Below are 27,594 nucleotides of genomic sequence, written 5' to 3'. Positions count from 1 at the left end.
CATGCTCAAGTGCTTCGTCACAATGTTATGATCCACAGATTTTGATCAATTTAACATCTTGGCAATTAAACGAATACTTAGTCGACGGTCTGAGCTCAAAACTTTGCGCACACGAGTCACATTATCGCTGTTTGTCGAACTCGCAGGCTCCCAGCACGGACACACACCACTTCTTAGTAAAGCAACATCCGAGTTTCACACAGAATTTAAACGCGTACCTCTGCTCCAATGAACGCTGCATTTTCGGCTTGCAACCCTCACAAAAACACGTCGGGCGAAAATGCTTGGCTTGACTCTACAAGTGCTCGGAGCCGCTAGTAACGCTCCGACGTACAGTCGCGGTGGAAGAAAATCAGTCCTACTACTTTCCGGACAAACCCTGTATTTACTATATTTTTATCGAATGGTTCACTACTACTTCGTATATTTTTGAAAATATAGAAAGGATATGGAAAAGGTGTTTTTCTTCCAGTACATTTTAATGGTAAATGCGTCAATGCTCTTATGGAATCGATCATTAAAGGGAACTAGTAATTGAAATAAAATTGATTGGTAGCAATGCATTCCTTGGCAGGATAATTTTGTCCACGAGTTGTACAGTACAATATTCGCTTCCAAATTTGTTATATAAGTACATACACATATATTAGATTGTGTAGACTTCTTCCATATGTATGATTTCGCTTGACATGTAATGGTACTATATCTCATTGGAAAGCTGAGAAAAATCGTAATGATTAGGCTGGCTTGTTATTTATTTAGTGAAATAAATCATTTCGTATACAAAAATGTTTAAAGAAACTTTTTTAAACGCCGAAATTTTTAAAATTCATAACTCCAAAACTTTTTATATTGAGTCAAAGTAAAAGAAATATGTGTTCAATATTTTGCCTCAAACACCACAAATAATGTTTAATGTGAATTTCGGATGGAATGACCCATATATTGTATGTATATTACAATTATAAAAATATTTGAGAATCTTATTAGTTCAATTAATTTAACGTTTAAAATTTGCAATTATAATTCCTTTAATTCTTAGAAAAATCTAATTCAACAACCGGTTCATGGTCATTGATTTTTTGACAAATAAAGTTTTCAAATTACAATTGTAAACACAGGGGCTCATAGAGCAATGGAAATTAAATTTTGAAAAATGTTATTTGATTAGGGGTTTCACATAGTCTCATAAAATTATAAGTGATAACGATTCGAAAACATAGCGTTCAGAGTTGTATTTGCGTAAACGTATTTTAGTACGCAATCCAACAACAAATTTTTTAACCTAGTATAAAAATTTATGATTTTACGACGCTTTATGACACGTTGTGAGTACCCCAAATATGTCGTTTACGGTTTTCACAAGTCTCATAAAGTTATAAGTTATAACGATTCGAAACATCTTAATTGTAAATGTGTAAACTCATTTTTGTATGAAATCCAGCAACAATTTTTTTAAGCAAGTGTAAAAATTTATCATTTTACGATTTTTCGATGCTTCACGACGGGTTGTGAGTACCCCAAATATATTTGTTTTTTTGAAACCATTTCCTATTGATATTTGTACTCTAGCTTAAATAATAAGTGTTTACTTATTTATGACACCTGCTAGAATTTGCAATGCGTGTTACAAAATGAAGATATATTTTACTATATTGAAAAGCTTGTCAATATATGAAAAATAATAATATTTTTTGACAAGTTAGTTTTACCATGCATTTACCATGAGAACTACGGATTACATTTAGGAACAGTGTCAGTCTTAAGTGATCCCCAAAATCGGAGAAAATGAAGATTTTTAAAAATTAGAAACATTTACGAGGTAATATGAGTATTAGAAATATGTTCAAAGTAAACCCCCTCGCATAAAAAAATTTTGAATCCGCCACTGAGAAACTTTAACCAATCAATGGTATGTGATACATTTGCAATTCGCTCTTACACCATTGAAGAAAAGGCTTTTTAGTATGGATCGGAAACTGAATTCGGCATCACTACATACTTTGTCATCTAAGCAATTAAGGACCAACAGATTAACCTACTTAAGGCGTTCAGTATACAATTACGTATTAGTTAACAGCATGCATTTCTAAATAGGTTAAAAGAAACAATTTCCCAGACTACCGGATACCAATGCAGCATATCTTATATACAAATATCAGGTAGCGTTTGCATTTAAGTATATATGTATGTATGTACCTAGTTATTACTTAAAATAAGAAAATATAAGTTAAGAAAAATAGAATTAAGTGATAGATTAATTGTAAATTAATTTGCTTAGTTGCAGACTTTAATTACGAAGGCGGTTCGAATAACAAAATAAGTACATGTATGTATGTATATAATAAGTCCATATATGCAGATAAGCAAAACAAATGATCTTACGATACCGGAATGCCGCCCTTTCATCTCAGCAACAAGATCAGAATTCTGTTTTATCAACAGAAAAAATTACAGTTCATAGGTTCCTCATTCGCTTATTTGGTCGTAATAATCGATCGTAGTCTCCGAAGCAGTATCACAAAACCGATACGTTGTCGGTTACAAAATTGAGCAGAAGTATTCTAATAATGATTTGGGAGGAAACGAAAATCCGTATTTTAATATTACTTGATGGTTTGTTTTAATTTATGAAAAGAATTATGCAAAGATTACTTTCTTTCAGTTTTATTAACTTCTATGCTCAATTAAGAGGGATGGGTCAACTTAGGGCAAAACTCTTTAATAAGAATAAAATTAGTGTTGAACTTGAATTAAAGTCAGGGAAATACCTTAAGATGTAAAACGTAAACCAGAGGATCAGAATCTAAGAAGTTTTATATATATGTACATATATTCTATAGAACTCATACTTATACTGGCCGACAAATTCTGCATAAGATTTATTAGAGAAACGATAATCATTATATGTAGTATATGGGAGTTGGGTTAGTATCGACCCGATATTATCCATTAAATATTATCAGTAAGGTACATACCTCACATACAATCACCAATCATATGGAGCAAAGTCAGCCGGATGTTGAAAAAAAATTTATCCATTTTTTGCGCAAAGATACACTGTCATGATTAAAATATGCTCTCCCTATTTCATTCAGAAAACTCAAATATTTGCTGATATATTCAGCATAAAGTCACCTTTAAGTTCGAAAATATTTATATTAGCTATATGGGAGCTCTGGGAAGTATTGGTCTGATTCGGCTAATTTTTGGCATACAGACATACATTGTCAGGGAACAATTATCCGCGAAATTCATTTATTTTCGGTCAAAAGACATTCTACTATAGACAAAAGTTAACTATAGATACTGGGGTCTAAATATTCGGAACCTAGGGTAATGAACAGTTTTAGTTGGACTTGGACAGTTTTTGGTCAAAAGGTGCCATACTTTAAGGGAATTATTTCTGCGAAATTTTATTCCACTATATTAAATATTTCTTAATTTGTGTACTGGAAAGTGAGGTAGGCGTAGCTTTTGTCCGATTTTGCTTATTTTCACACTGTAACATAGGAATGTTAGAAAAATGATACGTACTAAATTTAGTCGAAATGGATTAGTCGTGTCCCGAGATATGGGATTTCACTTAAAAGTGGGCGGTGCCACGCCCATTGTCTAATTTTCACACCAGCTCTCATAAAGCCTAATCATACCATCTCGGTGGTAAAATTAAAGTCCTTGGCGTAATTAGTAATGAATTTATTGCGCTTTTAGTAGTTTTGAACAGTGCCGTTATATGGGGAGTGATTGGGGTTATCTTCCGATTTCATCCATTTTCACACTGTCGGTAGAAATTTCAATAGTATTCGAACTCAGAAAATTTGGTTGTTGTAGATTTAGTGGCTTAGAAGATATGTACATTAAACTTATTAGACGCAGATGACCCTTGCTACTGCGATCGCCTGTGCCAAAAATAAATTTTGTATCTTAATTTAGTACTAAGTTATTAAGCACTTTATATAATTTGGAATGATGGTAATTTGTGGGCGTGGCAGTGGTCCGATTACGCCCATCTACGAACTCGAAATTTTTTTTGTACTGAAAGTACATACATACCAAGTTTAATCAAGATATTTTAATTTTTACTCAAGTTACAGCTTGCACGGACGGACAGACAGACAGTCACCCGGATTTCAACTTTTTTCGTCATCCTGATCATTTTTATATATGGGCCATTCCATCAATTGGCGGCATGGTTTTGTACCCGTGGTTCTCCGATTTTAACTAAATGTTAGAATATCATAATATAGACCAGAAGAAGAATATCTGTTAACTTTTTAGTGGTCACAGTTTCTCCACTGCTTTTTGGCGCGCAATTCAAATTCCGATCAAACCAAAAAAATACTATTTCTTTTATTTTTAACCACCAGAAATTTGAGTGAGAAATATTGAAGTTATCCAATTTTATGTAGAAAAAATCTCAGCTTTCTGATAAATATATGTATTTTAAGACACATGGCCACGCAAAGCTTACCAATCAAAATTTTCAAGTGTTGTGCATATTTGACAACACTTTGTAGCGGTACTTTTTGAGGTAAAGAAATTTTTTATTTAGAAATAAGTTAGTGACATTTTATTTATCAAAAATATTAAAAGTTGAAAACAAAACACATTCTACTACAGACAAAATCATTTGAAAGTTAATCAGCTTAACAAATTGAGCTCGAAATATAAGAAACAGACATGCGATGAAAAATATTTTTTATTTTTTGTAATTAATTTCATTTACACTATATTAGAAATTAATGTTTTATTTTCTTTCTTTTTTAATCGATTTAGCTATGTCCGTCTGCCTGACTGCATACATATACGCCAACTAGTCCACCAATTTTTTAGATATCGATCTGAAATTTTACAGAAGTCTTTTTCTACCCAAGAAGCTACTCATTTGTCGGAACCGCCGATATCAGACCACTACAGCATGTAGCTGTCATACAAACTGAACGATCAATATTAAGTCATTGAATGTAAAACTTTTTCATTTGACGAGATATTTTATCAATCTCCGGAAAACTGTTTTGGACTAGTTCAATATCACACTACTATTTTAAAAGCGAAAGGTTTTGAGTGTGTATGTTTTTTACTTCTTCACTACTAAAGGGTTAGAGCGATTTTAATGCAATTTTGTAATTACACACAAAAGATATCTTATTCGCATGGGAAATCGATGAAAATGAATTCGTGGATAATATACATATGGGGAACTTTTGCAGTTAAAATACAATACTTAAAATGACGCCCAATTCGTACGCACACTCTGCGACCAATATTGAATATTCAATAGACACGTTTAGATTTCAACATAAACCTACGCGCTTTACGTGCACACATACCCCAATAAAATAATTAATATGTTTTCCTTGGCTGTTATAATTAGAAGAAATTAATATTAAACAACAAAATTAAATTCAAATGTCTTAATTAAATATTTCAATTATATGTGTAAAAAATTATTTCAATACAAAAACATTTGGGAGGCATTTCACCAATTGGACAAGACGATGTATTGACTCCACAAGATTTTTAGCTCGTACATATGCATTTGTTCCCATTCAGCCAAAATTGCATGGTTAAGTTGCTTAAGGCTGTCATATTGCTAGAAAAAGTGTCAATGTGTACTGTCAACAGTCAAGTGTGTTCCTCAATTTTTTTTAATATAAGTACGTGCAATTCAGGATGTGGAAATTCGCCCACAGATTCACCGGAGGTCCTTAATATCGCTGACACCACACGGCACATCAATTTAATTTAAATTATCTACACTAATATCTAAAAACCATAATTAATTTATCACATAAACATATACAATTTTAAAACAATAACAAAAAATAATACCAGTTTAAAAACACTCAATTAGTTTTCTCGCTAAATTCTCCTTCGCACATCTGAAGTGGTTATCAGCTGTTTCTGTCGCACGGCAAACCAGCTGTCTACCCAGAGTTGTAGGTGGCCAGGGACTCTACATTATCAGTCGGCAAAGCAGTTGAAAAGCTAGTTTATATTCCTTAATGTAACCACATTTTCATAAGATCGTGATGGACAGACAAACCCCGCCTCCTGGTAGGGGAACACCATGTAACCTGATAGATATGTTGCTCGAACGCATGATGATAATACCCAACGATTACCCTCCTCCCGCCCAACAGACGCGAGGGGCGCAATCGGCGAACGAGCGGAATTAGCCGAGTCATAAAATACAAGAGAGTTTTAAGCGTTGCGATCTTAAGCTTCTCAGCTACAGAAACAAAAATTTCAACACCTAAATTCAAGAATTATATTAAAGTTTATTATTTTTAAATGTTACTTGTTAAGAGTAGATAAAATAATTTTTTTAATGGTAAGGAGTGAGTCTGTTAGATCAAATGTGCTAGAATGAGAATTGAAATCATGACATATGCGGTGGAATGGTTCGTTTAACGCAAAATTTGTTCTAGAAAATTTTAAAAGTAAGAGTCAAAACTGCCTGGTAGAGCGAGCGGGAACGTTAAAATTAATATCAGATAAGAGAGATGGGCTACAGACTGACCCATTCATGAGTTTTACAAGAAATATTATACCAAGCATCTCCCTACGACTAGCGAGTGTCGGGAGATTTATAAGTTTTAAACGGTTAGTGATTTAAGGCAAAAAGTAAAAATTGTTTTTGAACGAACTCTAACTTATCCGAATTAAGCAAATAACAAGAAAAAACGTTAACTTCGGTTGCACCGAAGCTAAATACCCTTCACAGATGCATTTATGTTAGTAACTATGTGTTCAGTTTGTATGGAAGCTATATGCTATATTCAACCGATCTGATCAATTTCTTCGGAGATTACATTGTTGCTTTAGGAAATAATATGTACCAAATTTCGTGAATATATCTTGTCAAATGTGAAAGTTGTCCATACAAGAACTTGATTCCGATCGTTCAGTTTGTATGGCAGCTATATGCTATAGTTAACCGATCTGATCAATTTCTTCGGAGATTACATTGTTGCTTTAGGAAATAACATATTCCAAATTTCGTGAATATATCTTGTCAAATGTGAAAGTTGTCCATACAAGAACTTGATTCCGATCGTTCAGTATGTATGGCATCTATATGCTATAGTTAACCGATCTGCACATTTTCTTCGGAGATTACATTGCTGCTTTAGAAAATAATATATACCAAATTTCGTGAATATATCTTGTCAAATGTGAAAGTTGTCCATACAAGAACTTGATTCCGATCGTTCAGTTTGTATGGCAGCTATATGCTATAGTTAACCGATCTGATCAATTTCTTCGGAGATTACATTGTTGCTTTAGGAAATAACATATTCCAAATTTCGTGAATATATCTTGTCAAATGTTAAAGTTTTCCATACAAGCATTTGATTCCGATCGTTCAGTTTGTATGGCAGCTATATGTTATAATGGTCCGATATCGGCCGTTCCGACAAATGAGCAGCTTCTTGAAGAGAAAATGACGTTTGCAAAATTTTAAAACGATATCTTAAAAACTGAGGGACTAGTTCGTATATATACAGACAGACAGACAGACGGACAGACGGGCAGACAGACGGACATGGCTAAATCGACTCAGCTCGACATACTGATCATTTATATATATACTTTATAGGGTCTCCGACGATTCCTTCTGGGTGTTACAAACTTCGTGACAAACTTAATATACCCTGTTCAGGGTATAAAAATATTGAATAATGAGCAAAAAAATTAGAATGCGACACTTAAACTAGAAAACGAAAACCTAAGAAAATCTCAACAAATATATAATATTATATCAATAAAACGGTTTCTTCTCCATCCAAATCGACCTTTGTAGCTGAAACAGTCGAAGAAGAGCTGGAAAGTGAAACAAATTGGCTATTAAAACAGAAAAAAATTAGGAAAAGTAAAAAAATCAAAGCAGATTCTTTACCGGATGTAACGCTGAAGTCTTTGAGTCCGGATAATACAGAAGAAGGTAAAACAGCTATAAAAGTAAGTCATCGCTCTTCGCCAATTATTATATCAGAAATTTTTAACCAAACTTTGATGCGTTCCTTGATAAACGCGGAAGCTAAAAATACTTACACATCTAAGCTCACTGGCCCAAGTCCATGTAAAATAAACCTTTCAGACAGTCCAGACTATAGAATACTCACAAGGAAATTAAAAGAATCGCAAATTTCCTGGTACTCGTACGAGGACAAGCAATCGCGCGATATACGCGTAATGATAAAAGACCTTCATCACTCATGCGAGCTTGAAAGCATTGTCACACATCTACAAAAGGAAGTTTATAAAGTTACGAAGGTCATACAAGTTAATGCAACCCAAACCCACTAAAATAAACCCCTATCCCATTCATCTCTAGTAGACACATATGTGATGTAAGTCGACACCACATTCATCCATAGGATCAAGCCAACCGCCTATCATAACAAATAGAATTAACGTAAACAAAGAATATTAAAATCAACAATAGCCAATATGCAAAGTCATCATAAAATCTATTGGAATACAATTACAAGAAGAACTTGATCACGCAACAAGAAATGCCACAGCCATCCTTTTTGCATGATCAGCATTTATAGTATTATAATGAAGAACTAAAATATTATAATATAGAACTAAAATTAAGAGATAAATAGGGCAGTTATGAGTTATAAGTTATAAGCGAGAGTTATAAGTTACTTTAAAAAAAAACCATTAAAGAAAATAAAAAATTAATTTACACTTCAAAATAAAATAAAACATTTATTAAATATGTTTACTTATGCTTCGAATCTACAGAAAACATTAAGAAAACCTACGAAATTAAACATATTTTAAACTCTGTCGTCAAACTCGAGCTCATCCAGCCATCGTATCTTGTACCGCAGTGTAAATCCTGTCAGGCATTCGGTCACACTAGAAGTTATTGTTGGAAACTACCAAGGTGTGTGAAGTGCGCCGGAAATCATACAACTTTAAGTTGCACAAAACCTGCCGAACTACCGCTAAAATGCTGTAACTGCAATCAGAATCACCTTGCAAACTATAGGGGATGTGAAGTGGCAAAACTACTTCAAACTAGAGGGCCACATTTTCTTATTGTTTTAGTTTTATATAAAACAAGTAAGAAAGGGCTAAGTTCGGGTGTCACCGAACATTTTATACTCTCGCATGATAAAGTGATAATCGAGATTTCATTATCCGTCATTTACATATTTTTCAAATACCGTATTTGTGTAAAGTTTTATTCCGATATCATCATTGGTTCCTAATGTAGATATAAACACGTATATATACGTACGCATTTGTTCAAGATTTGTATGTAAAAAATTTTAATTTTATGATAAGCTTGATTATATATTCCCGTTAAATAAAACAATATATAATCGTTATGAAATCAATTAGCTTTTCTATTTTTTATTCATAACAGACTGCTGTAAAACTTTAAATTTTTCTTCTTCTATTTTCAGTTTTTCTTATTCAATTTCTATCTGCATATCTCGTCTTTCGGCCAAATCCTGCATTTGTTTTTGAATGTTCGCGTAAAACTTCGCCTTTTCTTCAGCACTTTTCATTTTAAGTTCGATTTTTTGATCAAAATATCGTTATATAGCGCTTTTACGAAAACGACGAGTTGGAATAGGATTTGCTTTCTCATTGTCTTTCGCTGTTTTATATGCCTTCAAAAGCGTTTTCATTTTTGCTACAAGGGCAGCCGCATTAACCGTTGTATTCTGTTGAATCAAATGTAATAACTATTTACAAAATAACTTTAAAATATTCTTACTGTAAATCCTTGATATATCATGTCCTCCAAGACGTTTTCACAAGCGAACTTTTTCTTCCGCGCATGCAGGAACTCATCCTTCCTATCATTGTAGCACTTCAGGAATAGGAGTGTTTCGGCCTTTGTCCAAACTTTTCTTTTGCTGTATATATACAAAATAAATAATTATTTAGCTTGTGAAAAGTTTGTATACAAATTTAAAAATTAAAATTTACATTTTTTCCATGTCAAACATTTCTGCGCAATAAATTTAATATCAGCTGATTGTTATTGCCCGCGTTACCAATATAATGCATATTTAAGCGAAAATGTGAAATAAGCTAAATGCGTTTTATTTGTCCATGATTTAGCTATTAGCTTATGACGGTCAAATAAAACACGGCTTATGTTGGCTTGTCATAAGCTATCATAGCTTGTGTATTGAACTAGAGGCGTTGCCAGTTCATCGCATTTTTTCATTCACAATAGCTAGGGTTTTTCCAAAAAGAAGTAGTTGGCAATAGCGAGAAACCTAATTTTGACTGACGAAAATGAAAACAAACCAAAATTACAGATTTTTTGGATGAGTATTGAGTTAAAATTAAGACAAATATGAAGACTAGTTTTTAGTTTTTTGTATTCTAGACCTCAAATAAATAAAATAAATATATTTGTTTAGTATATTAATATTCCGTTTGCAAATTTGAAATTTCAAACAAAATTGTATATCAGCTGATTGTTCTTGCCCGCATTGTCAACACAATTCATTTTTAAGCGAATATATGTAATAAGCTAATACTATGTTCACATATAAGCAGGTTAGCCAGGTTAGCTAGGTTAACTAGGTTATCTTGTAACCTACCCATAAAATGCGAGGTTAGCCATATAATCTGTATGAAAAGATAACCTCGGTCTGCTCTATAACCTACGCGGTTATTTTATAACCTACTAAAATATGCATTGTTGCATTGGAAAGCAGTCGAAATATACTCGAAATTGCGACACTTCAGTATCTATTGTGAATATTTTTGCTTAAATTTGACAGCAACTGACAAAAAATTCGCAGGAATTTAAAAAATGGATCAAATACGCCGGTAAGTATAAATTTGAATTTATATATTTTTATTTTTTATGCATACAAATATACTTATATATAATAATTTTATTAAATTGTAATTAGGAAAAGGAAAACCGTGTTAGATGGACAGTAGATGCGGAGAAAGTGCTGCTCTGCGAAAAAAAAAAATTTCATATCTTTGCGCGTTTGGAAGAGGAATTTTCAAAAAGGCAGATGAACTACAGTGCAGCTGAAATAAAGGAAAAAGTGCATAATTTTACCAATCGTTACAAGTAAGTACATTTAAAATTAAAAAAGTATATTTTGCTGCATACTCATAGCATTATAATATGTATTTTATTTTATAGATTAGAAAAGAATGCGGTGGGTATTACTAGTGGTTCGCCTTCCTCTTGGATCCACTACAAGGAGGTGGAAGAAATACTCAGTGGTAATAAGGCAGTAAATTTCAAAGAACTCATACAAGAGAGTATAGGTAATATAAAAATGAAACTTTTGTTTGCTCTTTTATTTATTCTTCTTCTTCTTAATTGGCGTAGACACCGCTTACGCGATTATAGCCGACTTAACAACAGCGCGCCAGTCGTTTCTTCTTTTCGCTGCGTAGCGCCAATTGGATATTCCAAGCGAAGCCAGGTCCTTCTCCACTTGGTCCTTCCAACGGAGTGGAGGTCTTCCTCTTCCTCTGCTTCCCCCGGCGGGTACTGCGTCGAATACTTTCAGAGCTGGAGTGTTTTCATCCATCCGGACAACATGACCTAGTCAGCGTAGCCGTGGCCAATGCGCAAAGGACCATAAATCTTTCGCAGAATTTTTCTCTCGAAAACTCGTAACGTCGACTCATCGGTTGTTGTGATCGCCCAAGCCTCTGCACCATATAGCAGGACGGGAATTATGAGCGACTTATAGAGTTTAGCTTTTGTTAGTCGAAAGAGGACTTTACTTTTCAATTGCCAACTCAGTCCGAAGTAGCACCTGTTGGCAAGAGCAATCCTGCGTTGGATTTCCAGGCTGACATTATTAGTGGTGTTAATGCTGGTTCCTAAATAGACGAAATTATCTACAACTTCAAAGTTACGACTGTCAACAGTGACGTGAGAGCCAAGTCGCGAGTGCGACGACTGTTTGTTTGATGACAGGAGATATTTCGCCTTGCCCTCGTTCACTACCAGACCCATTTTCTGTGCTTCCTTGTCCAGCCTAGAGAAAGCAGAACTAACGGCGCGGGTGTTGAGGCCGATGATATCAATATCGTCGGCATACGCCAGCAGCTGTACACTCTTATAAAAGATGGTACCTTCTCTACTAAATTCTGCAGCTCGAACTATTTTCTCCAGAAGCAGGTTGAAAAAGTCACACGATAGGGAATCGCCTTGTCTGAAACCTCGTTTGATATCGAACGGCTCGGAGAGGTCCTTCCCGATCCTGACGGAGCTTTTCGTGTTGCTCAACGTCAGTTTACCCAGCCGTTTTAGTTTTGCGGGGATAGTAAATTCAGAAAGCTCCTTTTCGTGCTATCGAAAGCAGCTTTGAAATCGACGAAGAGGTGGTGTGTGTCGATTCTCTTTTCATGGGTCTTTTCCAAGATTTGGCGCATGGTGAATATCTGGTTAGTTGTTGATTTTCCAGGTCTGAAGCCTCACTGATAAGGTCCAATCAGTTTGTTGACGGTGGGCTTTAATCTTTCACACAATATGCTCGATAGAACCTTATATGCGATGTTGAGGAGGCTAATCCCACGGTAGTTGGCGCAGATTTTGGGGTCTCCTTTTTTATGGATTGGGCATAGCACACTTAAATTCCAATCGTTGGGCATGCTCTCGTCCGACCATATTTTACAAAGAAGCTGATGCATGCTCCCTATTAGTTCTTCGCCGCCGTGTTTGAATAGCTCGGCCGGTAGTCCGTCGGCCCCTGCCGCTTTGTTGTTCTTGAGGCGGGCAATTGCTATTCGAACTTCTTCATGGTCGGGTAATGGAACGTCTGCTCCATCGTCATCGATTGAGGAATCGGGTTCTCCTTCTCCTGGTGTTGTGCGTTCACTGCCATTCAGCAGGCTGGAGAAGTGTTCCCTCCATAATTTAACTATGCTCTAGGCATCAGTGACTAGATCACCTTTGGGGGTTCTACAAGAGTATGCTCCGGTCTTGAAAACTTCTGTAAGCCGCCGCAATTTTTCGTAGAATTTTCGAGCATTACCCCTGTTGGCCAGCTTATCAAACTCTTCGTACTCACGCATTTCGGCCTCTTTCTTCTTCCGTCTGCAAATGCATCTCGCTTCCCTCTTCAACTCTCGGTATCTATCCCATCCCGCACGTGTTGTGGTCGATCGTAACGTTGCGAGGTAGGCAGCCTGTTTTCTCTCCGCTGCGTCACGGCACTCCTCGTCGTACCAGTTGTTCTTTTGCACTTTCCGAAACCAATGGCTTCGGTTGCAGCTGTACGTAAGGAATTTGAAATGCCGTCCCGCAGTTCCCTTATACCGAGTTGTTGAAGAGTGCTCTCAGAGAACAGGAGTGCAAGCCGAGTAGAAAATCGTTCGGCTGTCTGTTGTGATTGCAGCTTCTCGACGTCGAACCTTCCTTGTGTTTTTATTTATTATTTTATTTTAATTCAAGATGTGGAACCAGAAGACAACATTGGTTGCGCTGCTATCTACCCTTCGACGAGCAGCCAATCCAAATTCATTTCAAGCGATGAGCTTGCAGGACTTTCGACGACTCCGGAGTCTGCAAAAAGAAGGAAATTAACCCATGAGCGTTTAGTAGAGAATTTGGAAAAAAACTACAGATATGTTTGGGAAAGAAATGGAGTCCATGAGAGGGGTGCAAGAAAGTATGGTGGAACTAACCGAAAAAGCAGTTCTTCGGAAGAGAAGAGGAATGATATTTTAAAAAAAATGAGTGAAAATACGAAAAATTTGTATAAAGACCTTATTAATTTGTTAAATGAAAAATAAAAATAATTACAAATCTAGAACAAACTTACGAAATGAATTCGCAATCGCTCTTTAGGTTCTGCTTTCAGGTTCTGCTTCAAAATCTGCTACAGCATCTGTGTGCTCGGGCTGTTCCAGGCGTACACTACTTTCGTAAGTGGTTTGTTTTTCTATCCATTTGTTGTTGATGACATCATTATGAACATAAAAGGAACATTTTTGATGTGGTTGTCCTTTCCTTATTCTCCTAAAACGAGCCTTTAGGTGTCCAAACGCATTTTCCACCACTCTTCGGCATTTGGACAATCGGTAATTAAAAATTTTTTCATCCTCTGGAGGATGTACTTGGAATGGATAGGGTTTCATTAGATTGTTGGCAAATCGGAAAGCCGAATCACCCATAACGCCCACAGGAACATTCACGCCATTAATACTTTTGCTTTTTGCAGTGAAGACTGGGACCTTCAATGCAGTATTTAGTTTGCTACATTGAAAAATTTTTGAGTCATTGTATCGACCTGGGCAGCCAACATTAATGTTGAGGAAGCGATATCTGGATAAAAAAGAAATTATTGAAAATATCAAGTGAAAATTCATTATACCTCTAACCTATAATCTACAAGGGCAAATAAAACTGTGGAGTACCATCCCTTATAATTGTAATAGTCCATGCAATCCTTCCCAGGTGGCCGAACTTTAATGTGGCAACCGACTATGGCACCAAGACATTGCGGAAAGCCAAACTTCTCAAACCCATGAACACACTCATCCACTTTTTCACTGTTCCTTAATTGTTCTGTCAAATAAATGGGACGTAATGATTGCTACACTTCTTGGCAAAAAGCAAGAAATATTTCGATGACGATTGCCTTCGAAACACCGAATATTTTATACTCCGGCGAAGATTTTAATGTGTAGACGGCAACAGCTACCCTTTTCTGCAATGGGATGCACTTCCTATAGCATGAATCCTGTTTGGTAATACCTTTGACATATTCACACAGTATTTCAAAGGTTGCCCTGCCCATGCGAAAGGTTTGTTTAAAAACGCGGTCGTTCATTGATGGAACATCCTTTTCCCAAAAGTTCCCATGTCGCTTCTAAAGTATATGTATTTAAATGTGTTTATAATTGTGCTTTTTATACTCTCGCAACAATGTTGCTAAGGAGAGTATTATAGTTTTTTTCACATAACGGTTGTTTGTAAGTCCTAAAACTAAAAGAGTCAGATCTAGAGTTATATATACCAAAGTGATCAGGGTGACGAGTAGAGTCGAAATCCGGATGTCTGTCTGTCCGTCTGTCCGTCCGTCCGTCTGTCCGTCCGCCCGTGCAAGCTGTAACTTGAGTAAAAATTGAGATATCATAATGAAACTTGGTACACGTATTCCTTGGCTCCATAAGAAGGTTAAGTTCGAAGATGGGCAAAATCGGCCCACTGTCACGCCCACAAAATGGCGGAAAACGAAAACCTATAAAGTGTCATAACTAAGCCATAAATAAAGATATTCAAGTGAAATTTGGCAAAAAGGATCGCATTAGGGCGGGGCATATTTGGAAGCATTTTTTTTGGAAAAGTGGGCGTGGCCCCGCTCTCTACTAAGTTTTTTGTACATATCTCGGAAACTACTATAGCTATGTCAACCAAACTCTACAGAGTCGTTTTCTTCAGGCATTTTCATATACAGTTCAAAAATGGAAGAAATCGGATAATAACCACGTCCACCTCCCATACAAAGGTTATGTTGAAAATCACTAAATAACCCGACTAACAAAACACTAAATTTTACGGAAGAAATTGCAGAAGGAAGCTGCACCCAGGCTTTTTTTAAAAATTTAAAATGGGCGTGGCCTCGCCCACTTATGAACCAAAGACCATATCTCAGGAACTACTGTACCGATTTCAATGAAATTCGGTATATAATATTTTCTTAACACCCTGATGACATGTACACCATATGGGTGAAATCGGTTCACAACCAGAGAACGGCTTCCGTTGAGCGCAAAAATGTTCATGCACGATCAATACCCGAACTATCAGCACATTCGGCTCAAGCGCTCAAAATGGCATTCGTGAATGTTTTCGCTACTGAGCTAAATTCAGCTCAATTGCGGTAAATTCGTTTGCTTGCTGAGTTTATTCACGCTCGTGTTGAAACAGCTCTACTCAAGCGTTCGCTCATTCGGCTCAACAATGATCGTGTTGTATGAAAACAAAAACACAAAAGAGCAAACTCAATGGGTATGAGCAAACTCAACGCATATGAATAAACTCACTGTGCTTGAATAAAAGCGCCGTCTCCTTAAGCGATTTGCAGCACTTACATACATATGTCTGTTTAAATTTGAAGAATTTTTTGGCAAATATTTTTAAATATTGTTACAGGATTGGCAGTATATATGTAAATCCATTCCAAATAGTGCCATCCTCTTTAATAATTTCAGATAATATATTCCAAACATGGCTCCTTCCCTTATGTCGGGCTGACAATGTGTAGGCGTTTGTACGTATTTTTTCTAAAATATCTTCTTGTTCCATATCGACGGGATGACAAATACATACTAAAATATAAGTTGTGTACCAATTGTGATTGGACTTGAATAGAAACTTTTGCGTATGAGCTGATTCAAGGAAAAAGTGAGTTTTGCAGTTCTCTGTTCACAACCACGCCTTCTTCCAATATAATGCTATTTTGAATTCCATCTGATGCCTTTTCTGTATAACACGAGTATATACATTAGGAACCAATGATGATAGCGGAATAAAACTTTTCAAAAATACGGTATTTGAAAAATATCTAAATGACGTATAATGAAATCTCGATTATCACTTTATCATGCGAGAGTATAAAATGTTCTGTGACACCCGAACTTAGCCCTTCCTTACTTGTTTTACTTACGTATCAGTGATCAGCAGTGAATACTTGGCTTATGAATACACTCTCATATTCATGAATCACCCCCAATATTCACTCACACTTGCTCTCACTAAAAATATTGTCTTCTCACAATCACATGGCTTCCTTGTGTAATAATGAGTGTGAATATGTCTCACAATCACTTATCGCTCACACTTGGCTTGGCTTGCTTCTCTGCATACAATTGTTTGAGCTATTCGTTGCTTACCATTAGATGAGTTGAAAGGCTCATGAATACATTCACTAATAAGTGGCTCATTGTTTATTCATGAATACATTCACAAATTCCGTGCCTATTCAAAATATATTTTATAACTACGCGGAGGGGTTTTAAAAGGAACGAAACGCGCGATTGTAGTGACGACAAAACTGAAAATTCTTTGTTTATTATCCTTTTATTGAATTATTTTCTTAAGCTTTATCTTACATTCTAGAAATTGGAGAGCTTAGGTAGATGAGTCACTGAAGTTTATACCTACGCGGAGGGGTTTTAAAAGGAACGAGTGAGTCTATTGACTTCGTAAAAACTACAAAACTGAAACTTCTTTGTTTCTTATCCTTTTATTCAATTATTTCTTAAGCCTTAATGCAAAGCTTTTATCTTACATTTAAGAAAATGAAGAGCTTAGGTAGATGAGTCCCTGAAGTTTATACCTACGCGGAGGGGTTTTAAAAGGAACGAGTGAGTCTATTGACTTCGTAAAAACTACAAAACTGAAACTTCTTTGTTTCTTATCACAAATTCCATCTTCACCAATTACTTCAACATCAAATACGTCTTCACCTGCAAATGACCTGAACTTCTTTTTTCCAAATATTTCAAACATGGGCGCGCAGGAACGTATCGAAGATGAGATAGATCGATATTTTACAGAAAGAATACAATTTGATAATGACTTCGACGCAATTCAATGGTGGAAGCAACATAAAGCTAACTTTCCAAGCATATCAAAACTTGCACTTAAAATATTAACTATACCTGCAAGTAGTGCGGCGTCTGAACGTGTATTTTCCTTGGCAGGCAATTTAATAACTGATAAAAGAAATCGACTTGCACCCAAAACCGTAGATAAAATAATATTCCTGAATTCAATATATAAGACTAACTAATATGGCAATAAGACCTTAGAAACTTAAAAAACAAAAATATACAATGATATTGAGAAGTAATTTTGTGCAATACCTCAATCTTAATATATATTTAGAAGCTATACTTATAATATATACTTGTATCTTTGGAGTTGAATCTTATGTATGTCCATAAATCTTGAAGTAAATTTTATGCTTATTATTTTTATTTTTACCGAAATTAACTGAAGTTTGTTATTTAGTTTTTGATAATAATTCATGTAATTTTATACCATTAAACTGACGTGATTTTTATTTTTAATTTTAATTCCATTGAAAGGAACTGAATTATCATTTTATAAAATAAAATGTAATATTATAAGTGATAACATAATAATGTAAGTATGTATGTATATGTGATTTTTTTTTAATAATAGAGAAAATTAACACAAAATATGAAAATCCATTTTTTTATTTCATTATATCTAGTCATTATTAGAACCAGTTACAAAATCCTTGTTGTTATACAATAATATAATAGTAACTCTTACTAATTTCGTAATGGATTTCTTAGCCTTTGGTTCATATCGTTACGGCTCAAGTGGCTTGCGCACAATTGAGCTTCTTCGTATATTCACAAGTGTTTTGTATTCATGAATGTCAGAGAATCCTAAGCAAAGATTCATAAGTATTGTGAGCTCATAAGCAAACACTTGTGAATATATGCTTCATACAAACTAAGCAGCTCACAAGCCAAAACTCTCTCTCTCATAATTGTAAGTGAGCAGTATTCACACTTATACTCATTCCGTGAATAATTTGCTTGCTTCATACTCAATTTTTCGCAAGTGGCTCAAAGTTGTGTTTAACTCATTCACTGCAGATCACTGTTACGTATGCCCAAATACTTCTTGGGTTTATTTCCTTACAAAGAGGTATTGTTGTCAACATTAATATTTCATAATAAATCGATATTACTCGAGCTCTTCGTATCCGTAATTCCTGCTCACTTTGTTGGATAGCAACTTTATATTCTCGGCTACAGGAATTTAATGCTGCTAGATATTTATTGCTTTCTTCTTGGTTTGTAGCAAACAAAAGTAACCGTGCGATTCTGTACTGTGATACAGTCTCAAGTCGCTAAATTTGAGATTTTAAGTAAGAGACAATTTTTGAGACTTGAGACGATTTTGGTATTCGTTAAGTGACAGCCACAAAATCTATTACATTTCATTATTCAGAGATGTTTTTAAACTTGAATGAAAATAAATATGTCGATAACAAATATTAAATTTTCTATAACATAGTCAAAAAACATATTTATCAATAAAAATAAAAATATATGTTGACTTTGTTTCATAATATTTACGAAATTTATGTAAAATTGATTTATTTTTAACCTTTTCGTGTTTGAGTTGCTTTCAAAATATAAAAAAACGACAATCGATTAATATCTATGATGATCTCTATTCGATATATTCAAAATGGCACACAAGAGTTCTTTTTGGTTTTGTGACCTGCTAACTATCAGGTTTCAAATTTGAGGCAATATTTTGAGACTAACGCTAGAGACTGTTTAGTGAATAGTAACTAGTCACAAATTGAGATTTTACCTCAAAATGTCTCAAATAGACACTAGAGACTGGTTACTGAATCCCGCTTTAAACATTTTTTCAATTTTGAATCCATCACTCATTTATGAACTTATTTTTTACAAGAAGAAAATGTGTAAAGAAAAAAAAAACACAAATGGATACAGCTGTCAATTTCTCTTATTTAACTGGGTTATCTTTGCTATATGTGAAAGCAACAAGGTTAGCTTCGAGGTTAATTTTTGTTAACCATAATCTGCTTATATGTGAACGTGCTATAAGTGCGTCTTATTTGTCCATGATTTAGCTATTAGCTTGTGATGGTCAAATAAACACGGCTATTATAATACACATAACATATACATACTTTTAAGTACATATGAAAGTATATTATATAGTATTATCAAACATAGGAAATAATTAATCTAGACCTTAATTGCACATTGACTATAAATATTATAATTTTATCAGTTAAGCATGTATTCATTAATATGTATGTAAAAAAATATATTCGTATTAATAGATGTGATTGCAAACGTATAAAAATGTAATCCAAAGGGCTAACATACGTCTGTAACAGCCCTGCATATTTGTGAGCATAACTTTCATTCAATGTTCAGCTCTGTTTACTCGCCACTGTTAAAATTGTCCGCAATACTCAGTGCGTCACACGAGCGACACGAGTCTAGCAACTCTAGTCGAGTTTTTCTGTTTTCCTTTCCATACAATTTTTGCAAGTGTTTGTGCGGTTCGACTACGCGACAATTCCTCGTCGTTCTTCACCCACCAAAAATCGGTTAGGACGACAAAAAAGCTCGTGTGTGAACTGACATTTATTTGAATATGTATACATGAACGGGTTTGCAGTTATGTAGTATAAGTACTTTTCTCTCATGAACCCATAGAATTCACCTTGTTAAAAAAAAGAACACAAATAACAATGTAGTAAATATTAATCTAAGAATTATTAGAAGCTTCAAAATAAAACTCTATATTACTTATACACATAACTATCTTCTTCTAATAACAATTTTTATTGTCTTCCAACCAGTTGCTACAGAGTATTACAGTTTTATTCACCTAACGGCTGTACGAATCACCTAAAACCAAGGAAGATAGATATAGGTTTATTTATATAGGTACCAGTGATCTGCAGTGAATGAGTTAAACACAACTTTGAGCCACTTGCGAAAAATTGAGTATGAAGCAAGCAAATTATTCACGGAATGAGTATAAGTGTGAATACTGCTCACTTACAATTATGAGAGAGAGAGTTTTGGCTTGTGAGCTGCTTAGCTTGTTATGAAGCATATATTCACAAGTGTTTGCTTATGAGCTCACAATACTTATGAATCTTTGCTTAGGATTCTCTGACATTCATGAATACAAAACACTTGTGAATATACGAAGAAGCTCAATTGTGCGCAAGCCACTTGAGCCGTAACGATATGAACCAAAGGCTAAGAAATCCATTACGAAATTAGTAAGAGTTACTATTATATTATTGTATAACAACAAGGATTTTGTAACTGGTTCTAATAATGACTAGATATAATGAAATAAAAAAACTGGATTTTCATATTTTGTGTTAATTTTCTCTATTATTAAAAAAAATCACATATACATACATACTTACATTATTATGTTATCACTTATAACATTACATTTTATTTTATAAAATGATAATTCAGTTCCTTTCAATGGAACTAAAATTAAAAATAAAAATCACGTCAGTTTAATGGTATAAAAATTACATGAATTATTATCAAAAAACTAAATAACAAACTTCAGTTAATTTCGGTAAAAAATAAAAATAATAAGCATAAAATTTACTTCAAGATTTATGTACATACATAAGATTCAACTCCAAAGATACAAGTATATATTATAAGTATAGCTTCTAAATATATATTAAGATTGAGGTATTGCACAAAATTACTTCTCAATATCATTGTATATTTTTGTTTTTTAAGTTTCTAAGGTCTTATTGCCATATTAGTTAGTCTTAAATATTGAATTCAGGAATATTATTTTATCTACGGTTTTGGGTGCAAGTCGATTTCTTTTATCAGTTATTAAATTGCCTTGCCAAGGAAAATACACGTTCAGACGCCGCACTACATGCAGGTATAGTTAATATTTTTAAGTGCAAGTTTTGATATGCTTGGAAAGTTAGCTTTATGTTGCTTCCACCATTGAATTGCGTCCAAAGTCGTTATCAAATTGTATTCTTTCTGTAAAATATCGATCTATCTCATCTTCGATACGTTCCTGCGCGCCCATGTTTGAAATATTTGGAAAAAAGAAGTTCAGGTCATTTGCAGGTGAAGACGTATTTGATGTTGAAGTAATTGGTGAAAATGGAATTTGTGATAAGAAACAAACAAGTTTCAGTTTTGTAGTTTTTACGAAGTCAATAGACTCACCCGTTCCTTTTAAAACCCCTCCGCGTAGGTATAAACTTCAGGGACTCATCTACCTAAGCTCTTCATTTTCTAAAATGTAAGATAAAGCTTTGCATTTAGGCTTAAGAAATAATTGAATAAAAGGATAAGAAACAAAGAAGTTTCAGTTTTGTAGTTTTTACGAAGTCAATAGACTCACTCGTTCCTTTTAAAACCCTCCGCGTAGGTATAAACTTCAGTGACTCATCTACCTAAACTCTCCAATTTCTAGAATGTAAGATAAAGCTTAAGAAAATAATTCAATAAAAGGATAATAAACAAAGAATTTTCAGTTTTGTCGTCACTACAATCGCGCGTTTCGTTCCTTTTAAAACCCCTCCGCGTAGTTATAAAATATATTTTGAATAGGCACGGAATTTGTGAATGTATTCATGAATAAACAATGAGCCACTTATTAGTGAATGTATTCATGAGCCTTTCAACTCATCTAATGGTAAGCAACGAATAGCTCAAACAATTGTATACAGAGAAGCAAGCCAAGCCAAGTGTGAGCGATAAGTGATTGTGAGACATTTTCACACTCATTATTACACAAGCAAGAAATGTGATTGTGAGAAGATAATATTTTTAGTGAGAGCAAGTGTGAGTGAATATTGGGGGTGATTCATGAATATGAGAGTGTATTCATAAGCCAAGTATTCACTGCAGATCACTGATAGGTACTATATATGTGATCACGATCTGTCTGTCTGTCCGTCCGTCCGTGCAAGCTGTAACTAATCGAAAACCCATAAATAAGCATTCAATTAAGATATAAAACTGTAATTTGGCACGGACTGAGCCACGAACTCATGCGTCAGCAGGAATTTTGCAAAGTAAATAAAGTGCAACAACAAAGTTTCAATTTATACAAAGTGTGACCTCAAACTCGTCCTTGAACATTTGAATGACGATCAGATTGTTAGTACGTCATCGTTGCGTTCGGTCAAGGCATCATCGTGCAGCTGTAGTATGACGTGTTGGTGTGCCACCAGGAAAATGGATATTTTCTTGCAGATGAGCTTGACCCTAGAATACGATAGCAATTTATGGACAATATTCTGGGACTGGAGAATCTTAATTTTAGATACTTCGGTAAGGCTTACTGTGGGTGTTTATTTATAATTGATTTCAAATCATCATGGTCAAAAATAGTGGGCTTTATTATATCCGCCTTAGCTAGTGTAATTGTATTAAGTTCTATATTTGGTTTATTGGTATTCTATTTCTTGCTAAAAGAGTTTCATACGGATACAAATTCGGAGTGTCAAATTTTTCGATTTTTTTACTTTAATTATTTCGCTCACCGTGTCGTTTAGTCTATTAATTTGTGTTTGAGTTTTGTGTATAAATAATAGTTGTGAGCGAAGTAGCGATTTTTTAGTTTCAGTGAAAAGAGCGGTTACGATTTTTAAATCACAGTGATTTTTTATAGCTATTGCGATCGCTACTTTTCTTAATAACATAGATATGTTAAGTAGTTTGAAAAAAAACACCTTACTATTACTGATTCGCATTTAAAAAATCAACATTTCTGTCTTTTCATCGTCCAAGCGCAGTCTCCTTTCACTTAAAATAAGTCCAGCTTGAGAAAAAAGCCGTTCACAGAGAACCGATGACGCTAAACATCCTAATTTTATTCAAGCTACGGAAAACAGATATGGAAATTTATATTTGTTGCTCTGCCACCATTTGAAGGCGTCCGCATTTCGACCTCTTCCAAATAATGCAGAACCTCGACAATGGATCTTGAAATACAAGTACATCGCGGCTTGTTTGATGCAATATTGGAGTCTATATAGCATCATATTGAAAACTCCGAGGTTTCCACTTTTGGTTCATTTGCTTGGGCTTCTTCAACTACTCTACTAACATCTGCAATGATATGATTTTTAAATATGTCGGCTATTGTGGGGCCAAAAACGGCGAAATTTTTGAAAAGAGTATCCAAGAATGTCGTCATGTTGCTGGGCCTAGAGTGTTGCTCTTTTCCGTATTCCCTAATCTTTCATTTATACCATTTAGTAATTCAAAAGCAACTGCTTTTACTGGATCTGAGTGGCAGTGAAAGTACAACGCCAAGAGAAGGCGAACCCGATTCCCCAATCGATGACGATAGAGCACGGGACCATTGCCCGACCATGAAGAAGTTCGAATAGCAATTGCTCGTCTAAAGAACAACAAAGTGGTGAAAAACTGCTGCGGTGCGAAAGAAAGAAACGACTGGCGCTGTTGTTAACTCGGCTATAACCGCGTAGCGGTGTGTACGCCAGTAAAGAAGAAGAAGACATAAGTATTGGCTTTTGTCCACCTAGTTAACACGCTTTTGAGACCATTTACAATAGGGATAATCATTGATCCAGTGTAGTATTTTTGGCAGCTTATTTCCAAAATAAATATATTCATAATAAAACGTTCAATCATATAAAATGTAGAATTCCAGCGAGTATCAACAGTTTGTATTAGTTTTAAAGGTTCGTTTCCAGCATTGCGTTGTAGACTCATAAATTTTTCATTTGTAGCAGTGCATTTTCTGAAATGTGCGACAATTTGTTTAACTTTTTGTTAAAGAGTATTAACGTCATGTCCACTTACACTTGCATTAACAATTAAATTTAACGTATGCGCAAAACTGCCAAAGTGGCGTAGATTGTGTTATCAGACACTACAAATATTATTTTATCAAATACCCCCCACTCAATTGAGATCTTTTGTTTTCGCTCGGCTAAGTTTTTGGCAGTATGTGTCTCTCTCTTTTGACAGGAATCCAGATATATATTGTTAAATTCAAAATTTTCACTAACGAAATGTAGTGTAATTGCTATGTACCTCACCGTATTGCGAGATGTGCACTAATCGGTTGTAATGCAGAATTTAACACCATTAATGAAGAGTATTGGCAACGCATCATCAATTTTCTTTTTTGCCTTTGCGGAAATCTTCATATTACATATCATGGCAGTTATTTTAGATTGGCGCAGAACAGGCTGTGAAATCATATTTAAATCTCTTAACTGAAGTAAAAATGTTAAGTTTCACCGTATTGTACATTTGTTTCCATAACTTCATGCTGTGCATCTGATCACGATCACTACTCTTGGAAGTTCCACTGTTGGATGCCGATTTTGCATATGCGTTTTTTAATTCATATTCGACGTTATAAGATATATCTTGCATGAGTTTCTCTTATTGCTTCGTAAAATTGCTACATTTCGCTTCGTTTTCTTTTTATTTTAAAAAACATTTTCACAATATTTAATAAAGTAAAGAATGATCGAATTCAAAATATTTATTTCAAGCAGTCGTTCAACGGAATTAAATAAAACGCAACACATATATGTATATTCACAGTGAAAAAGTATTCAAAATCACAATTTCTGCCTCTAACACCAAAAAGTCACCACATATAGTATATTCACAGTGAATAAAGAAGTATTCAAAATCACAATTTCTACCTCTAACACCGAAAAAATAAATTTTGTTCATTAGCTGCTACCAATTGTAAATTTCATTAACAGTGAAATATCTTGAGTGCTGAGCCAAGTCTAAACTTCTGCACTTTTACTACGGGCAAGAAATTTCGAATATGTTCTGTATCCACGCCTGGCAGTTTGCGCATGTGCGACTGAGGGAATAATTTGGTTAATTTTACCGTTTCATCTGCTATGTTAGCAATGTCTGTTAAATTGCTTGAGTGTCTCAAATAATAATGTTGCTCCCATAATAGTACCTTTCCATCAATTACCGGAATATAGTTGGAGTGGGTGTAGTCGATAATCCGACTATGTATTACGCCTAATACTAATAGAATTGCAAGTCCAATCCTGTAAAAATAAAAGAAACAAGGAATGAAAATCGTTTTGCGCTTAAATTCTTAAAAAGCTACATTTGAGGTTGTCCTTATGGACTATCCTCCCTATAAAAAGAACAAACGTTCCCAGGTCTTCTTGTTTGTTTCTACTGTGCAAAGGGGTGTTAACTTATTTCCTAACCTTCTGTTATTTTTTACAAAAGCTTTTTCGCCCACTTCAAATACCCTGTTTGGGTTGGATCTTTCAATGCTATCGTGCTGGGCTTTTGTATGCGATTGTTGCCCTTCGTATCAACTCGACTTTATCGTCAGACATTTTTAAACTGAATTCTCTGGCTATGTCTGCGTTTGTGCCGAGAAAACGTTCCACTTGCCCAGCAAAACGAGCGTGACCGAAAATCCTACACATTTACACAGTTTTTACATATTACTAACAAACCCTCACAAATAATTTAAACGCGTAAAGTGTCCACTGGCTGAGTCTTTTGTTTGTTTTATATTACAAGCTCTTCACACAACAGCTTTTCTGTAAAAACAAAACAAAAGGAGTCAAACTATTTTCGAACTCGTCTCCGCTTATGGAAAACGATGCATGTAAAAGTATACAATATGATAACATGAATGTTTACATTTGTTTATTCGTTGTGAAAATTCGAATTACAACAAAGAAAGTCGGTACGCGTGTGCAAATGTGAAAAATTTTGAATTAAGTAATTTGTATTATAAATTTTAACCACACACAATTAGCAATAGTGATTTATTCATAATTTGAAAAGGTGAGTAAACGAAATAAATTTTAATAAGAAAAAAAAAAGACATTTACAAGGTGCGTTCCAAAGTAAACAGGACTTTTTGAATCTAGAGCGCCCTGGCGGCGCCATCTACATGTCGGTGCTTTTCATCGATGGGAAGTGAAGTTATTGCGTTTTAAGTGTCAGTATGTTTGTGTTATCGGTGCAAAAATGAGCCTCGAACAACGAGCCAACTTTAAATTTTGTTTTAAAATTGGTAAAACTTTTACCGAAACGTTTGAATTGATGAAACATATTTATTGCGATGATTGCCTATCCCGTAGCAGAGTGCACGAGTGGTTTCAACATTTTCAAAGTGGTCGTAAGGACATAAATGGCGATCAACATGTGGGCCAATCAAAATCCGTGATCACCGGAAATTCCATCGAAACTGTGAGTGAATTCATCAAAGATCTGTAGAAATCATCATTGAAATCCATGGAAATGGAATTGAACATCTCCAAAACATCGATTTATCGCATTTTGACCAAACATTTGGGCTTGCAAAAGGTGTGTGAATCTAACATTCGAATGTAAGTAAAAATGATAAATGCTTAAAAATAAAAGCTTGGGCTCTACGCAGTAGACTGTTTAACAATACAATGACTGATTTGCTTCAAACCTTGCGAAAAACAGGTTTAGCGGATTTGCCTTTAACAGCAAAAAGTTTTTTGGGTACATGTAGAAAAAAAGGTTAATGTTCAAACTATTCCAAGTGGTGCGTTTTTATATAAAGAAATTGAAAATTTGTTTCAGAAAAATTCATTTCCTCACCTTGAAATTAAAGATAGCTTTGTACTTGATATATGTAGGTATAGATGATCTAAAATTATTCAAAAATTCGAACAAGGTATTATGGCCAATTTTAGCGTCCATCGTTGATTTTCCAAACGAATTTCCATTTATAGTGGCATGTTTTTCTAGGACAGAAAACCTTTAGAATATCAACGATTTTTTAAAAGACTTTTGTGAAGAAGCAGCTCGTTTAAATGAAAATAGTCTTCAGGTAGGTTCTTATCCCGATAAAAAGAAATTTAACATTCATTTTGCTGCGATTCTCCCGCTCGAGCTTTTGTCATACTTAATCACTTAAGAACTAGCTTGTCTTTTAAAAATAGAATTGACAGATCACATCATATCACTCCATTTAAATTTAGAAGCAGCATTTTAGAATTGGGTAATTTCCAAATGGTGACCTAATTTGTATTAGAGCCTATGCATATC

At 34.6% G+C, this 27,594-nt stretch overlaps 1 protein-coding gene and 1 long non-coding RNA gene across 2 annotated transcripts; one reads left to right on the top strand and one right to left on the bottom strand.

The window, feature by feature from the left end:
* The first annotated feature begins 1,957 nt into the window (after positions 1 to 1,957).
* Positions 1,958 to 11,143, top strand: LOC120779641. Its single transcript, XR_005705690.1, has 3 exons — positions 1,958 to 2,162; positions 9,435 to 10,824; positions 10,911 to 11,143. It is a non-coding gene; the product is annotated as an uncharacterized LOC120779641 (long non-coding RNA).
* Positions 11,144 to 13,397: 2,254 nt separating this feature from the next.
* Positions 13,398 to 14,620, bottom strand: LOC120779640. The gene is made up of 3 exons (XM_040111992.1): positions 14,356 to 14,620; positions 13,797 to 14,299; positions 13,398 to 13,537 (listed from the first exon to the last, which is right to left on the bottom strand). The coding sequence occupies exons 1-2, from the start codon at positions 14,415 to 14,417 to the stop codon at positions 13,819 to 13,821; spliced, it is 543 nt and encodes a 180-aa protein (XP_039967926.1). The 5' UTR covers positions 14,418 to 14,620; the 3' UTR covers positions 13,398 to 13,537; positions 13,797 to 13,818.
* Positions 14,621 to 27,594: the final 12,974 nt, after the last annotated feature.

Source organism: Bactrocera tryoni, unplaced genomic scaffold (assembly GCF_016617805.1).
Source record: "Bactrocera tryoni isolate S06 unplaced genomic scaffold, CSIRO_BtryS06_freeze2 scaffold_11, whole genome shotgun sequence".
NCBI classification, from domain to species: Eukaryota; Metazoa; Arthropoda; class Insecta; order Diptera; family Tephritidae; genus Bactrocera; species Bactrocera tryoni.
The sequence above is the reverse complement of the archived record's forward strand: the minus strand, read 5'-3'. Positions and strand labels throughout refer to the sequence as shown.